Raw genomic sequence first — 16,787 nt, 5'->3', positions numbered from 1 at the left:
TACAGTCAGGCAGTTTGTATAGTTTGTATTGTATAGTATAGTTTGTATTGTATAGTATAGTTTGATTTGATACATTTAGTTGTAATTTATATATTTTATGTATTGTGTATATCAATATATATTGTATACATATATATTCGCACAATATATAATTCATAAAAGATTGAAATTAGTATTCATATATTGTACGTAAGTACGTATATGTAATTTAAATTTGATTTGCGTATAAAATACATGTATACGTTGGTAGAATAAGAATTTATTATTAAATATTATGAATCTTTTGTAATTGTAAGATAAAAAAAAATTGTTTCAGAGCAATTAAGTAAAATAAAAAATAAAAGAAGACAATAATAATGTATAATGTTTGTATTTCAAGATACAGATTTAGTTAATTTAACCAGAATTTTATCCTTTGGCACATTGTCACCTATCGAACATAGCACGTCTTCGACCATTCCATTTACGGATGCTCTGATAATGTGCTGTAAGTAAATAATTAACTTTGAAACATAAACACATGTCTGAAGTTACAATAATTTTGAAACATAATATGAACATACTTCCATCTTCATGGCGTTAATTACAAGTAAAGCGTCTCCAATTTTTACAGTGTCTCCTTTCGCCACACATACCTTTTCTACAGAACCTGGTATAGGACTTAAAGCTTTGCATGGATCCACCTTATTTTGACACTTTGCAACATTATAAAGAAATTTTTTAGGAGGTATGTTAAATTGCCATTCACGGTCCTATAAAAATTAAAGTTGAAGATAATCAGTTCTTAGGCGTTTTTGTTTTCGGAATTAAAGTCATCGAACAAAAATATATTAAAAAGGAAAGATACTAGCTTTGGTAAATAAATGCAATTTGTTATGAATTTTAATAATTTTCGTTCTAGTAATTGTTTCGTCAATTTCGGTACATAATTCCAGCGTGTTTTCCTTTTTCTTTAATGTGCCTGTTACTCTCCTCCAAGGACCGATTTGATTGATTCTCATGGAATAGACCTCAGGTTCAATGTATCTTATTTCAACTTCGATATCATCATCGCAAACATTGAAATACAAAGTTCGCGTTAGAGTGTGATTAAACCTTAAGCCAATTTCGGTTGCAAAAGGGCTGAAAGGATCAACAGTTGTAAGAGATGATCGTAAAGAATGCGTATCTTCGTAAAGTATAGAAGCGAGAGCAGCCTGAGCTACAACTTCACTTGGCACGTGTAATTCTCGAAATAATTCTCGACAATGTTCCTCTATGAATCCTGTGTGTACTTGACCTTGCAAAAAATTCAAATGGGAACATAAATCTTTGATGAATTCTATATTAGTACTTAGTCCTGCTATCTAAAAATATATGCAGAAAACAATATAAATATTCAAGATTTTCGATAAAATAATACATACGCATTTTCCATTTGAAAATTTACTTACGTTGTAATCGTTTAACTTTGATCTAAGTACAGCCAACGCTTCTTTTCGATCTTTTCCCCAGACGATTAATTTAGCGATCATGGGGTCATAATATACTGATACTTGGTCTTTTTCACGAACTCCGGTTTCGATTCTAATCGCTTCAGTTTTGATTTCTGGAACTCTCATGTATGACAATTTACCCGCCCCCGGTAGAAAATTTTTTCTTGGTTCCTGCAATTTGTTGCAGTTTATTTATACAATTTAGCTAGTTTGCTGCAAGAAGCAACTACAATTTCACGATTGGTTATCGAAATTAATCCGGTTAATGGAAATATTAAAGCCATTTTATCTCATCGAAGATACAAGTTATATGTTTTATAAAGAAAGACATTTGTCATTACTTCTGCATAAATTCTCGCTTCAAAGGCATGTCCTCGAAAATTAATTTGTGCCTGTTTTAATGGAAGTTCCTCTCCCGCTGCTATTCGTAACTGCCATTCAACCAAATCCAATCCCGTAATTGCTTCCGTTATGGGATGTTCTACTTGAAGACGTGTATTCATTTCCATAAAATAAAAGTTATTTTGATCACGGTCCATTATAAATTCGACGGTACCAGCGCCAACATATCCTACCGCTTTCGCCGCTCGAACTGCTGTTGCGCCTAAGTCCGATCTCAAATTTGTTGAAATACCAGGCTACGAAACAGAACAGTCATTATATTATTATGATTTTCATAGTATTAAAAAGATGTCAAGTCTCTCGCATTGCAAAAGTTTAAATATACATACTGCAGGTGCTTCTTCGATAATCTTTTGATGTCTCCTTTGAATGGAACAATCCCTTTCAAACATGTGAACAATATTTCCATGTTTATCTGCAAAAATTTGTACTTCAATATGTCTTGGATTCCTGATATATTGTTCGAGTAAAATGGCAGAATCGCCAAATGCTTTTTTGGATTCAGTCTTTGCAGATTCCAAAGCTTCAATAAACTCTGATTCTTTTAGAACTATTCTCATGCCTTTTCCTCCACCACCACATACAGCTTTTATCATTAAAGGAAAACCTATCTTCTTTGCCTCCAATAATAAGGTTTCATTAGACTGGTTATCTCCATGATATCCTATTTTTGTCAATAGCATAATAATCAGATTTGAATATTTTCTTTATATAATATGTTATGTGTGTTTGTATATTTGTGTACACACTCTTGTACAGTGACACAAATCATACCTGCTATAACAGGAATTCCAGCTTTTATCATCATATCTTTTGAAGTACTTTTAATTCCCATATTTTTAATTGCATCTGCTGGAGGCCCAACAAATACAATATTTTCCTTCTGGCAGAGTTCTGCAAATTCTGCATTTTCTGAGAGAAAACCATAACCAGGATGTATAGCTTGACTCTTTGACTTTTTTGCTACAGAGATAATTTTGTCCTGTCTTAAGTAGCTCTGGCTAGATGGTGCAGGGCCGATACAATATGCTTCATCTGCTTGTTCTACATGCAAAGAATCTTTATCTATATCGCTATATACTGCAACAGTCTTTACTCCTAATTTTTTAGCAGTTCTTGCTACGCGGCATGCAATTTCTCCTCTGTTTGCAATTAGAATCTATAATACAGTAAAGAACTGCATAAGCTCTGTTAATTTTCAAAATTGTGACTTGAAAAATTAATTCTTACTTTATTAAATCGGTCAGTTGTGATTTTTGAGATATGTAAATTACGACTATGTGGAATCAATGTACTGCATCTGAGCATTATTGATAATATATAATTATCCAATTTCATACAGAAAAATGGATTGACACACTTAACAATTTACTTACTGCAAAATTGATGTTTGTACTTTTTCTATTAGACGCATGATCTACTCCTAAGATGAATTGCTACCGTAATAGCTGTAAATGAACGCCCTTCCGATTCTTGCCTTCAAAACAAAGTTTATCATTTGTCCCATCTATATTGAGCATTAAAGCATTTTACGTAAGCAAACCACCAATCGTTAACCTTCACGAAGAGGTTATACCGATGGTTATACGCATACATACATACTTACGTACACTGTATGCATAGATAAGATAATAATATGAATCTATACGTAACTGCTTATAATTTAAACATGAAAATTTTTATTGTTTTACAATTAGATACGAATTTAATCATTTAATAGCTTTTTAAAGAAAAATTTCGTCCCATGAATGGATAGAATCCGCTACCGCAGCTTTCGTGTTATTAGTATTATTAGCACACCGCTTTAACTTTTTTTTTCGTAATAATTTGTTTATTTAACGCTCAAATTAGACATGGTGTGAATGTGCGTGGAACTAAACAAATTACGAAAAGATTTTTTACATTTTGTGTGTTTGGTATCGATTTGTCAATCGTTTGGCTATTTTTGCTGTTATGATTTATGCGTAATTTATGTTTGTTTGTAGGTGGTGAATGTATTGATTATAAAATGGACCTGTATGATTTTTATGTCCATCTATGTTAGGAATATTTTGGCTGAAAGAATAATAAAAGGAGAAATTTCCGAACTGGGTATAGTAATATGACAGATATGACGCTCTAACCGAGTGAACTAATGGGCTGAAGTGAAATTAATTTCTTTTATAAAAAACGATAGAATCACACTAATATAATTCCAGAAATAAAATCCATTATACAATACAAATATAGTAAATCAACTTAACTACACAATCATATTAACTACACGAACATATAATATGGTAATCTCAATTGTAATAATATTCCATACAATAAAAAAATAAGAGATGGTCAAAAGAAGCATTCTTTTATTTATTTATGCTCTATTATTGTACAAAATAAACATAATTATAGTTTTACTGTAATTTCGGTGGAGATTGTGCTAAACCAAGAAGAACGCAATCTGCTTCTAAGAGTGTTAAATCAGTAGATGCTCCTAAAAATCGTGAAGATAATTCTAAATTCTTTATTAACAATTTAACCTGTGTACCTCTGATATATTGACTGTAATAATAAAAATTAACATTATTACTTATTAAAGCATATATTCTGCTTGTGACTTACATAGAATTTTTGTGAGGCCTTGGGCAAACACAATGAAATTTCCATCCAAAGTCAATGTATAAGTCATTATCAACAATGTGAAAAATTTCTCCCACAACTATTTTTTCTTCAGGATCTCCTAGCTGAAATATAATTAATATACATAAATGGTAAATTAAAAACTTGGATTTTGTTTAAAATGAATAAAGAAGCAAGACAAAAAAAACATATATATAATAAATGCTACAAATGTTAGATTGTGTAATAGAATAAAACATTTGATATTTACGTCTATAAATTTCGAATGTCGAAGTAACCAAGTGAAAGTATTGCGTTTTGAAGCCACTAAATCCTTCTCAATTTCAATATTTTCAATCGATTGAGCAATTAGTTTGGAATCAATAGTTTCTGGATCTTGGTCACTATTGTCTTGTTCCTTCGCATTTGTTATAGTTTCGCCAGATTTTCCTTCTATACAATAATTTCGGACGAACAGTGAACTGATTTGAGGTGCGTAAGCGAGATATAATTGTTTAATTGCTTTTTGATGATATTGAACCTTATTCATTTTAGTAGGCGAGGAACGTGTTTCCTGTTAAAATTTCATATAGGTTATGTTCCACTTGTCCAAACATTGGTCATTCTTAAAGTTCGAAAGTAAACATTTTCAGTACTTCGGCAGTTTCAGATAAATTAAGTGAGTCATGCTATTTTGGTGCTAAAATAAAAAGTTTCAAGATAAATAGTTCTACTTTCTGTTAACTGACGCATTAATTAAATTTTTTAATTGAATAAATGTAAATCTAGGAAATAAAATGTGAAAAAAGTCGTGTCGATAAACCAAATTTAAATTTTATAATTTCATTTCTTTTGCTGTACAAAGTTTATTGTTTTTATTGAAAAAATTAAACTATATTCAATAGTAATATTGTTTACTATAATAATATAAACGTTTTTTATTATAGAAAATATTTCAATAATGCCTATACATGGTACGCTATTCAATATTGTATCCAGAAATGTTTCTACATCGACGATATGTAATCAAATAATAAAATTGACAAGATTAAGAGTTGTGGACAATAGTGAAATTGGAAAGCAGGCTATGATGGAAGGAAAACCACCACGTTGTATTCATGTTTATAATAAAACAGGAGTTGGTTATATAGGTTGGTTAAGCTAACAGATAGATTATTGAAATATATTGATAACAGATATATTATTTATCTTTATTTGTAATCAATGTAGGGGACAGAGTATTAGTTGCCATAAAAGGTGAGAAAAAGAAAGGTATATTGGTTGGTTTGAAACAACGTCAAAATCCCAAAATACCAAGATTTGACAGCAATAATATAGTTCTCATAGATGAAAATGGAACACCTTTAGGTACTAGAATCTATGTACCAATTCCTCATATCCTAAGAACAATCATGAAAAATAAAACACACAGCAAAGGTGCAGATTATACAAAATTGCTAGCTATTGCCACAAAATTTGTATAATACATACAAGCGCACATTTCTTTATATAGGTACTACCTTAAATAGTTAAAAACTGCATTTGCATAAATATGTATATATGTTAATATTATTATGTATATATACAGCAAATTATATATGCATAACAAAATAAAGTGTTGCATTCATAATGTCAATTGTATTATTATATATTATAGATATTAACTGGGAACGCAAATTATGTTACTGGTCCAAATTTGAAACGAATAGTACGAAATATGATTTATACGAATTTATTTGTTTATATATATATAAATGGAAGTTTGCGTTGATTTTGAAGAGAGACGCTGGAATCGCCTAATCCTAGCATTTATCTTCGATAGAACCGCTCTCGCAAGCTGAAATCCGCTTTCCAACAGTGGAGTACATAGCATTACCAACATGAGGTAGCTTTCCTAGAGATTGTAACTAGGACATAACCTACTTTGGTCTACAAGCGAGGAAAGGTAAAGAAATACGAATTACATAAGTGGACGAAAAGTTTGTTTTTGTATGTAGCAAGAATTATGAATATTATTTTATAGATAAAAAAATTATGTTAAATTGTTTTGAATGTGTTCATGTTTTACATTTAGATTGGAGAAAAAATAAGTATATATATTGATAGTTGCAACGTGCAACCAATCAGAATAAGGAAATAGTACGCGTGACGCGTACTTCGATTTAAAAGTTGTCCGGTTGCCTGATGAGTATTTACTTATAATATATATCATGCTTTAATAGGGATATTTCGAGGAAAAGAGAATTTCCATGCTCTGAGCGGTAGTGGCTGCCTTTTACAAATGGCGGATTAGGTAGAAGCACGCTGTTTCCTTTAATCGGCAGATTTTTCATTAACGATTTTTGTGTATATATAGAAAATATTTAACGTTTTTGCGTAAGAATTGATACCAAATGAAACGTTAGAGTATTGTACAGAGAAAAAAACAAAATTATTAAAATTCTTAGACATAAAATCGAGAAAAATGGGAAACGTACTGGCAGCCTCTGTACCTCCTCCACCTTCGCCGCCACCTCCAACCTCAGGTTTACTACCAAATTTAGAAAAACCAGATTCTTCCGAGTCACTGCAGTCGTCTAACAGATTTTCCGATGGTTTGAAAAATCCTGGTACAATCGAGGATCTTCATAAAAAATGTAAAGGTAAGGTATCCGTGTATATATTCGATCCATTTTCACGTAATCGATGTATTAATCTTTTTTCTTTTGATTATTCTTAGTCTTATTTTCACATTATTGTTACAAAAACAATTATATATACATGTATTAAAATATTAATTTAATCGTAGATGTATTTCCCGCAAACTTTGAGGGTGCGAAGCTGATGTTTAATAAAGGTCTTAGTAATCATTTCCAAATATCACATACGATAAGCATGAGTTCCATTGCACAATCTGGATATAGGTGTGGTTGAAATTATGAATAAAGTTGGGTACTATTTGGAAACTGGTGGTCAACAACTGATACTAATGGTCGAATATGTTCAGGTTTGGTGCAACGTATGTTGGTACTCAACAACCAGTACCTTCGGAAGCTTATCCAGTGTTACTGGGTGATATCGATCCAACTGGAAATCTTAATGCTAATATTATTCATCAGTTTGGTGAAAGGTTAAGAGGAAAATTAGCTACTCAAGTGCACAAAAGTAAATTTACTGCTGTTCAAATGACAACGGATTATCGCGGTGACGCGTATACAGTCTCTTTGACTTTGGGTAATCCGGATATACTTAATGGTTCTGGTAAGCGCGCGAGGTAAAGATCGATTATGTAAAATTTTAGAAACGATTATGGTACGGAACGAATTGTTTTTTTAGGCGTTTTCGTAATGCATTATCTTCAAAGCATAACTCCATCTGTCGCGTTGGGTGGAGAACTCGCTTGTCAACGAGGCCCTGCCGTACCAGGAGGTCAAGTCGCTGTTCTCTCAGCCGCTGGAAGGTATACGAACGGAGACTCTACAATTAGTGGTAGTTTCGGTGCGTTAAAGGCGATACTCCCGATGAACCCAATAATCATAATATGATGGTCTGCCCTATAATTGTGAAATAATTCATAACTAATAATAACAAAATCGTTTTTCAATAGGTTTATCCGGGTTACATTTGTGTTTCCATCAAAAAGCTAGTCAGCAGCTGCAAGTTGGTGTAGAATTGGAAATTAATTCCCGAATTCAAGAATCTACCGGAGCTATTGCTTACCAAGTCGATTTACCCAAAGCTGATTTAGTATTTAGAGGTATGATAGGGCACGTAGCTGCTGGTTCTAGATTGTTTATTCTATCGTTAATTCGTTTACATTCTTATACTATTTTGTTGCTTAATTCCTTTTTCATTTGTTTGTTTGTACGTTCAATTTCGAAGCATATTTTCATTATATTCATTGTATTTATTATATTATAGGAACTGTAGATACGAATTGGACAGTGGGTGCTGTTTTGGAGAAAAAATTACAACCATTGCCATTTACATTTGCGTTAAGTGGTATGATAAATCATAGTAAGCCACAATTTAGACTGGGTTGTGGATTGATAATTGGTTAAGAATAGCACGTAGACGAGTGCGAATCGCGTACATAATCTAGTTAAATGTCAGGAAGGAAAACAATGGAGTACTACAGCTTTTGAGGATACTACTCAAAAGAAACTTGTAACTAATATCGACTATTGATGAATATCCAACCTGATTCCCTTCTATTTGTTGATTACCTCATCTGCTCGACATCGTGTTTATATAAGATCGTTTTTGTTTGTTTATTTTTTATTAAATAGATCGTATCAACAGGTTTTCCTAATTGTGTATGTTTTTTCACTCTAAGGCATGCTATCTTCATTATTCCCTTTATACACGATTGGTCGGGGTCGATCAACGTCTTCAATCGTTCGTCGACCGACAATCGTGGCTTGTAAATTTTCCGAAATAAGTGATATTTAATAAAAGACGTAAAGTATGTGGCGATCTCATCGTGATCATGTCTGTTCTCCGAATATAAAGAAACGCGCTTGTACAATAACGTGACTGGTACCGTCAGCATTTTTTATTTTCGAAAATACACATGTATTCTGTTATACGCGTACGCAACAGCATTTATTCAGAGGTCATAGAAAGATATAATCGTTCATAATAGAAAAAAGTGTATTGAACGAAAAATTTCTTTGGAATCTAACAGAATTATATAAAAGTATAATAAATTTTACGTTACAGGATGAAACTATTTTTAATATGTTATTTATTGTATTTTGTAGAACCCTTATTCGAGGAAAAATCTTTATATCTCGAGTAAATTTTACGCTCAAATATACGTGTATGTATTACAATTTATCGACTCGTTATTCAGTTTTCTTCGATTCAATGATTCTATCCATACCGGTAGAGAGCGTGTAAGTACAACGTAAACTAAAGCAAAAGAATAAATAGTATACAAGCATCGTTGTGGAACACGAGCTCCGTAGAAATATCGACTTAAATACCGAGCAGTATTATCAATTGGTTACGATACACTTTGTTCTTGCTTTGCCGTGCTTACGTATACTGATGCAAATACGTTTGGAAAAATAAAGCAGCGCGCATTCATATCGTTTAACGATGTTGACCTTTGACTCTCTAATCACCCATCTTTATTTTAAGCTAATAACACGAGTTGTTCTCATATTGAACAAAAAATACAACCATAAAATGGTAGCCGTGTAGGGTAATATTTTGCTCGTTTACTCGATAGTTTGGGAAAAGCAAATAGAAGAAAGAGAGAGAGAGAGAGAGAGAGAGAGAGAGAGAGAGAGAGAGAGAGAAAGGACGAAGAAACATCTATGACTTGAAATGAAATTGTCATGTAACGTATCGTTTATCGATACTTGGACGTAGAATTGTCGCTGAAACGTACATTCTTGCAATAACCGATCAAGATTTTCTTGCGCTAAAGATTTATATTTATCTGAGTAATAGCATAAGTATACGCGCGCATGTGTATACATATATATATATATATATATATGCACACTATACTAGCTTAAGAAAAAAATGTAGGTTAAACTTGAGAATAACAATGAATTTCCGCTGTTGCGAATCGTCTTAGCCTATTTATTCGTGTCGCAAACTGGTTTGTATAAATGGAGTTAAGCTTGCGTGGAGATGTTGATTGTTTCTCGACGAATACAATAAGCGATCAGCAGAAAAGTTAAGAGAGGCTGGCAACACGAGCTTAGCCGTGTACAGCGCGGTATGGAGTTTAAGAGCACGACAAAACCAAGTGCATGCGTAACTTTCGTTCTTCCGTTCAGCGAATTTGTTTATTAACTATGAAATATCGTGCATTATTCGCTATAAGTGCATCACTATCTGAATTCATGTTTTCTGGTTGTCGCGTGTTATATGTATAAGGAGGATGAATTGGATTAGTATCCATTGATCCATGATTGATCTTACCGAAGACGGATGAATGAACATAATTGTCCTTGAGTTTCGGTATACGTGCATAGCTTCCGGTAACGCGTTACCGGATCGTGACCGAGCAAAGCGATTTATTTACTCGATCAGAGAGTACGATTAACATTCGCAGGAACAGACTGTACAACTATACGTATTTCACTGAAGGTAATGAGGTATAGTAACACCCACGAATGTATAGATTATAAAAGGGCATGGGTCAATATGAATCACCTTTACAAACAACAAACACTGAAACTATTACAAGATGATCGTTCTTTTCCTATTTATATACCTATATATATATTTTTTATATTATACAAACTTACTTAGTTATTCACAATGTTATCATAGGTCGTTTGTTGCTGAAATTTTGAAAAAATTTGGAAGGGTTGTTGAAAAGATTTAAAAGGACTGTTGAAAAGATTTAAAAGGACTGTTGAAAAGATTTAAAAGAACTGTTGACAAGATTTTCATGGTTACAGAATTAGAACAATAGGTAATTTAGTTGTATTGGGTGAGTAGTCTGGGTTCAAGGAAAAAAGAAGCTCCATGAATCACTGAAAAGATTCATATCGAAGGGGACACTTACACTAATAAGTAACCGGACGTTGACTGTTTTGTGAATCTTCGAAATAACCTAGGGACTCTATACGAGATTGTATCGTTGCATTTGAAACGAAAGTTGGATACGAATTGAACCGGATTTGGAACGGAAAACGGGAATATGGACTGGGGAAAGATTTCCGAGTAACGTTGTCGGTACGCGTAAATTACGTATTCATGCACGTTGGTTAGACGTGCAACTCGTCTAAATATTTCATTGAAATATTAGTCGAAGGGCATTCGAAGAATATTAATTCGATTGCTGTGTATTATTTGTAGCACGACGAGATTAATAATTGAGGTTGGAAGGGCAGCAACGTAAACTAATTAGACACACAAAGGCACAAAGGTAGATGGATGGGGTAGAGGTATCGTGGATCGAGAGAAGGAAAAGAAGGGGAAGGAAAAAAAAGAGGGTAAGAGAGTAGGAGGGAAACCGGCAGGGATAATGATAAGGAGAACGAGGAGTTGACGAAGGGGCGAGGTAATGGAGGAGAGGCAGCGACTATATATGTTTATTGGTATACGTTTGCATATATGTACGTATATACGCGTACGATTGATAAGAAAAACACGTTGGAAAAGAAAGGAAGCGGCGCATGCGCTTTTCGCGAGGATCGACGTGTGTCATGGAACGCGAACGTGCACGAGGCGCGTATACGAACAGCGTCGATCCAAATCGATCAACGACGATGCGATCGAGTTGATGGTGTGCAGTTTTCCTTGATGCTACTCGCGATATCCCCACCGTAGAATGCGAACAAGTTGTCGATCGCAGGGGAATCGGGACTTCCCCTGTCAGCTAACGTTAGGCCAAAACTTGGTCCTTTCGAGGTATTTGCCGTCAGCTTTCTTGCTGTTTTCGAAAATTTGTTCACCTTGGTCGTCTCGTTTCCTTCGAAATCGAAGCGCAACGCATACGGGTTCGTGCCTGGCTGACACGCGCAATCCGATTCGATTCAAATCGATCAAGACTCGATTCGATTAGATCCGACTCGATACGATCCAATCCCATTGGATCGAACACCATTAGGCCGAATCGATTTAACTCCATCCGATTTGATTCGACCATCCACAGAGTTCTATTTCTCTCTCTCTTTCACACACACATATGCACATACACATACACACACACATGTATATGCACATGCATACTCCGTTATGCATGCTCTCATTCTCACTCTATCGGTTCTTTCGCTCTTTCGCTTTCTCGCTCTGTCGTTCTTTTCGTCGAGTGCCCTCTTTGTTAGCTCCACTCTGCTCACTGGTCTCCTCTGTGTACATAATGCACACCAGCCTCGCTACCGATCTTAGAACAGTGGTCAACGCGTACACGATCCTAATCGGCAAACGGTGAAATTTGAAGGAATCTTTGAAGGAACTGCGAGTAATAAAATAATTTGTATATCGTTGGGATTTGCAGCGGTTAAACAAGTGTTGGCTGTGTTGTAAATTCCCGTTTATGTCACTTGTTCTGTGAAAGTACAAGCAATCGTGATAGCCAACGAGTTTCTAACCTCGACTGTAGTATTACGAGTATACAAGTGTGACACGAAGAAAGTAACGCGCGAAGGGACGTTCGATTCGAGATTCGAGCTTCGAAGAGTCGTCGAAGTTTCGAGAACGATCCGACCGAAGATTCGTTCAGCGGAGGAGTTTGGCTTCGCGCGGTACCGACATCAAGAAAGGGGAGAGGGATGAAGAGTAGGAAATCCGATGATGAAATTCGTGAAGAAATGGCGAAACATCGACGACACATCAACGAATACGGTGAGCGTACTGATTCGGTGATTTCGCGATCCGTGTTTGATCGATTTAGCGGGTCGGTAGACACTAACGGTTAGCGAGCGATTGGAAACGATTCGCGGTCCGTCGATCGAATGGAATGAAGGAATGTTTGGAGAATAGTTTTGGAGGGAAGGTGACAAAACGGGAATGGAGAGGAAAACAAAAAAAAAAAAAAAAAAAAAAGAAAAGAACAAAGCGAGACTGCACGAGTTTCGAGAGCGTCGGAAAGAATCGGTTAACAACGGGCCGCGGTGGTCCGCGAGTCACTGGAAACCTGGGGCCGATCGTGGGGGATGTATATACGTTGGATATCAGAGTGATAATTCTATTACTGGTGACGATAACGCGATGTACGCGTTAATAACTGTCGTCGTTGCGTTTGCGTTTGCGAATCGGCCTACGAGATTTTCGTGAACGGCCATAGATTCGATACGACGCGACGCGACACTAGAACGCCGGAACTATCCCTCGTCCGTGCTATTCTCTTGTTTTTCTTTCTTTTTTCCCCTACAAATTTCGAAGTATTTTCGATATAGTTCGGCGATTGACACTCGACGAACCGCGTATCACATATACCAATATCGTATATCCTAAACAAGACGACGTAACCCTACCAAGATTTTTTCGTGGAATTTTGAAAATTTGTCTAATGTATTTAGGTATAATCATTCAGGTCGAACGAACCCGAGTAAAGTAGGAAGAAAAAGGGAACGAGGTACGGTCAAGTTCGTAACGCGTATTATTTGCACGTTCGACCAAGTTTTTAATGCCGGTCTGAATATCGGCAAATTTTTTATTTTCCTTTCGTTTTTATGGAAACGGAGTTTTCCAGCAAACTTTTCTTATTTTTAATCGACGTCGGCTGTTGGACGGATGTGATACGACGTTCAAAGATACGAGATACGAGATACGTGGCAAACGTCGTATTAAAGTCGCAGTAGCAATTGAAATTGGTTGGTAAAGACGAGGATCGTCGTCGAGAGATGGAATTTTTCAAGCGTAAAAGCTATGAACGCAAAGTTCCAATGTTAGTTTACAGGGTCCAAGTCCAATCCTGTTATCAAAGTTTTTCTACCATACGATGGACGTGTTGCGTCGTCATGGGTCAACGTACGCAACAATAGCGCGATATTAGCGTGCTAGCGTTGAAAGTTACCCGTTAAATCAATTCGTTGCCGTACAGTTTGCTCGTGTATGTAGACGTTTTCATAAATTCGAGAAAAAAAAAAAAAAAAAAAAAAATTCCAATAGCCCTTCGTGCTCGATAAACGATCCGTGGAAAGAATCAGTTTAGAAGGGACTACCGCGTGTCGCGATATCTCGATAACCGATACGTTATTCGTAGATTATCGGTGCTGTTTAGCCGGTATCGGCGCGCAACAGGTAACGACGAGAGAAGAAAGAGGAGGAGAAAAAGGAGGAGGATGCGCTGTATCATGGATGTTCGAAAATGGCCGCTACGATGAAACGCTGCGAATGGTTAGTCGCTAACGCGGTTGAAAAGAATTCCTTTCTCTCGGCTCGCTCCGCCTTAATTCCACCCGTTGTTCGATCAAATCGCTCGTAGTAGCCCTTTGGAAAACGGCGGACCGGTCCTTCGAAACTAATCGAAGAATCGAGTCCGGTGCACGGATCTCGTTCCTTGGATTTTCGTTGCTTCGATCGACACGTCGGTATCAGTTTTTAGTTCTTAGCTTTCAACGATAGGTGGTCATAATTTGGCGAACGCGCGAGAGGACGCTGCATAAAGACGGTACAGTTGTCGATGCAACAACATGGCGCGAATTGCGTAATACGCAAAACCGAGCAACGATAACAAGGTTCGTTGGAGGTGCGTCTCTTCGAATCTTACGATTCGTTTCTTATTCCATTCGATACGACTTGGCGCGATTATTTCGCTCAGTTTTGTATGCAGGGACCGTCAGAAATTTGATAGACGCACGAGATAGACATATAGGTTCGGTGTGGCGAGTTTTCGTTCTGGTATCGCGATTAGATCGATCTCGTATCAAGATTCGTTGTCGTTAAAGGCAACCTTCCTCTTCTCCCATTCAAGAGTCGGCCAAGTAGCGATTACATATCCCATACACCGTGTACCCTATACCCCATACCCCATACCACGTATCCTATAGCTAGCGCATACCGCATACCGTGTTATTTACGATCCGTTTGGTTGCCTATTGTTTTCGAGTTTCTCGAAACGGTTCGCTCGGTTAGAAATCGTAACTCGCGAACGATCGCGAAATATTCCGAGCTACGTTGCTCGAGTTGCTCGCTTTAAACTCGCTATGTATACGTATACGTACTTACTTACGTACTTACTTACTTACGTTTACTGCTTATTCGCTATTCGCCGCTTCCATCGGTATCGAACAGTCCAATTTAAATAGATTCGCTCGTTTATTTTCCATCGCGTATTTTTCACCAAGCATACCGTTACGTTCGCGAGCTGATTTTTACGTGCATACGTAGCGTGTTCAAGGTTACTTGGACTGCCATTAGTCGAAAGAATAAACTAACGCGCGTATATACGTATGCTTGCAACGATTACGAAGGCCGAAACATTAGAAGGCTAGCAGGCTAAAAAACGGACATACGTTTTATTTACTTTAATATTCGTCGCCGATGACGTCATCTTTCGTAATAGACTTTGATACTATATGTCTGCAAATCGGAAATAGTTTTTCCTCTAACGATAAGACGGAAAAACGAGCGAGCATGCTCGTCTTCCTCTGTTCGAGGTCGTCGTAAAAAATTAAAAGAACGACGAAAATCGGTGTCCACGCGAAAGGCTGTAACGATCGATCGTAAACCAAAGGATATTCCGGATATCGGATTAGCATCTGATTTTGTTCCTTCAAGGCGACTTAGAAACAATAATTTGTTTCATCGTACGCAACAACTCGTAATCAACATGAAGCAACTTATGCTTACGTTAATCGTTTCCATCGCGTGCTAAATTCGCGTCAAGTTTTCTCGTTCCAGGATACGTCTATTCGTACAAACCTTAAAATGTTTGTTTTAATTTATTTCATGCTTGTATCTACATCTTTAACTTATATATGTATATCCATACGTTAACGTTAACACTCCCCTTACTTTTATTATTTTCTACGCCAAAGGGTACACTTTACTTCCAATTCAAACAAATAAATAAAGATAAAAGGAAATAAACTTTCGCGTCCGCTAATTTCGATGCGACGCGATATCCGACGCGCGCGTTGTCTTCTATCTCGACTGCGTGCTAGGTGGAATAATAATGGTTGTTCCATCGAGCAGCATGCGTATTAGCTACGACATACCTACGAGTTATCTCGCGGTACACTGTTCTTCAATGAAGAAACGTTTGGCATCGTTGTATCGGTCCGCCCACTCTCTCTAATTTTGCCTAGACCAGATTCAAATCCGTGGTCGGGTTTTAACGGTACGCGATCATCGCGAATCAATATTTAGATAAAGAGCGTTTGCTTTGCGAACATCTTTTTCGCGTTAGTCTACGTGGTTAGCTGTCTACGTCGAATGTTTCTCTCGTTTTTAATTGCAGACTCTGCTCTGTCTCTCCGGTCTACTCGCCCCCCGCCCTCCTTAGTTTCGTTTCGTATCGTCGCGACGATAATTTCAATCGAACGTATCAATTCGATGTAGCGAACCATTTTTTGCTTTGCTCTGTGACAAGAAGTAGAAATGAAAAAAAAAAAAAAAAAAGTAGTGGAATCACGATTCGAGTAAGTTGGGAGCCACTGTCGGTGTGCAACTACTCCAGATAAGGTATCGGCCGACCGCCGGTCTGCGATAACGCTTCGCAGCATGACCCAACGTAACGCGCATCGTCCTGCTTAGCCTCGTTTCCTCCTCCCTCGTTGGTCTTGGTCCGCGTTTACTTTCCGCTGCCGCTGCCACCATGACGGCCATCGTCATCGTCATTACCACGATTGCTACCACCACCACCACCGCCACCACCACACCACCACCACCACCACACCACCAGCATTGCCACCG

General features: G+C 36.6%; 5 protein-coding genes across 7 annotated transcripts in view; 3 read left to right on the top strand and 2 right to left on the bottom strand.

Annotated features, from left to right (window-relative positions):
• Positions 1-74: 74 nt before the first annotated feature.
• Positions 75-4,050, bottom strand: Mccc1 (Methylcrotonoyl-CoA carboxylase 1). The gene is made up of 9 exons (XM_072001118.1): positions 3,254-4,050; positions 3,108-3,177; positions 2,652-3,036; positions 2,207-2,541; positions 1,817-2,113; positions 1,434-1,646; positions 852-1,346; positions 564-752; positions 75-485 (listed from the first exon to the last, which is right to left on the bottom strand). The coding sequence occupies exons 1-9, from the start codon at positions 3,289-3,291 to the stop codon at positions 375-377; spliced, it is 2,133 nt and encodes a 710-aa protein (XP_071857219.1). The 5' UTR covers positions 3,292-4,050; the 3' UTR covers positions 75-374.
• A 152-nt stretch (positions 4,051-4,202) lies between these two features.
• On the bottom strand, positions 4,203-5,025 carry Mrps28 (mitochondrial ribosomal protein S28). The gene is made up of 3 exons (XM_072001138.1): positions 4,747-5,025; positions 4,479-4,600; positions 4,203-4,418 (listed from the first exon to the last, which is right to left on the bottom strand). The coding sequence occupies exons 1-3, from the start codon at positions 5,023-5,025 to the stop codon at positions 4,271-4,273; spliced, it is 549 nt and encodes a 182-aa protein (XP_071857239.1). The 3' UTR covers positions 4,203-4,270.
• Positions 4,844-6,105, top strand: Mrpl14 (mitochondrial ribosomal protein L14). 2 transcript variants are annotated; one of them, XM_072001140.1, is made up of 3 exons: positions 4,844-4,967; positions 5,423-5,626; positions 5,706-6,105. In XM_072001140.1, the coding sequence occupies exons 2-3, from the start codon at positions 5,437-5,439 to the stop codon at positions 5,957-5,959; spliced, it is 444 nt and encodes a 147-aa protein (XP_071857241.1). In that variant the 5' UTR covers positions 4,844-4,967; positions 5,423-5,436; the 3' UTR covers positions 5,960-6,105. The 2 variants fall into 2 exon arrangements, with proteins under 2 accessions (XP_071857241.1, XP_071857242.1); XM_072001141.1 differs by lacking the exon at positions 4,844-4,967 and adding an exon at positions 5,069-5,154.
• Positions 6,106-6,740: 635 nt separating this feature from the next.
• On the top strand, positions 6,741-8,766 carry LOC139986094 (mitochondrial import receptor subunit TOM40 homolog 1). Its single transcript, XM_072001130.1, has 6 exons — positions 6,741-7,117; positions 7,264-7,378; positions 7,462-7,715; positions 7,791-7,952; positions 8,062-8,211; positions 8,376-8,766. The coding sequence occupies exons 1-6, from the start codon at positions 6,940-6,942 to the stop codon at positions 8,513-8,515; spliced, it is 999 nt and encodes a 332-aa protein (XP_071857231.1). The 5' UTR covers positions 6,741-6,939; the 3' UTR covers positions 8,516-8,766.
• A 2,766-nt stretch (positions 8,767-11,532) lies between these two features.
• The window catches only part of LOC139986633 (uncharacterized), a 32,447-nt gene continuing 27,192 nt past the window's right edge, over positions 11,533-16,787 (top strand). The window contains exon 1 of one of the 2 annotated variants that reach the window (XM_072002097.1): positions 11,533-12,770. In XM_072002097.1, coding sequence (XP_071858198.1) covers positions 12,698-12,770 — 73 coding nt within the window. In that variant the 5' untranslated portion in view covers positions 11,533-12,697. The remainder of the gene's footprint in view (positions 12,771-16,787) is intronic. The other variant, XM_072002098.1, reaches the window with a different exon arrangement.

Source organism: Bombus fervidus, chromosome 4 (genome assembly GCF_041682495.2).
Source record: "Bombus fervidus isolate BK054 chromosome 4, iyBomFerv1, whole genome shotgun sequence".
Taxonomy (NCBI): domain Eukaryota; kingdom Metazoa; phylum Arthropoda; class Insecta; order Hymenoptera; family Apidae; genus Bombus; species Bombus fervidus.
The sequence above is the reverse complement of the archived record's forward strand: the minus strand, read 5'-3'. Positions and strand labels throughout refer to the sequence as shown.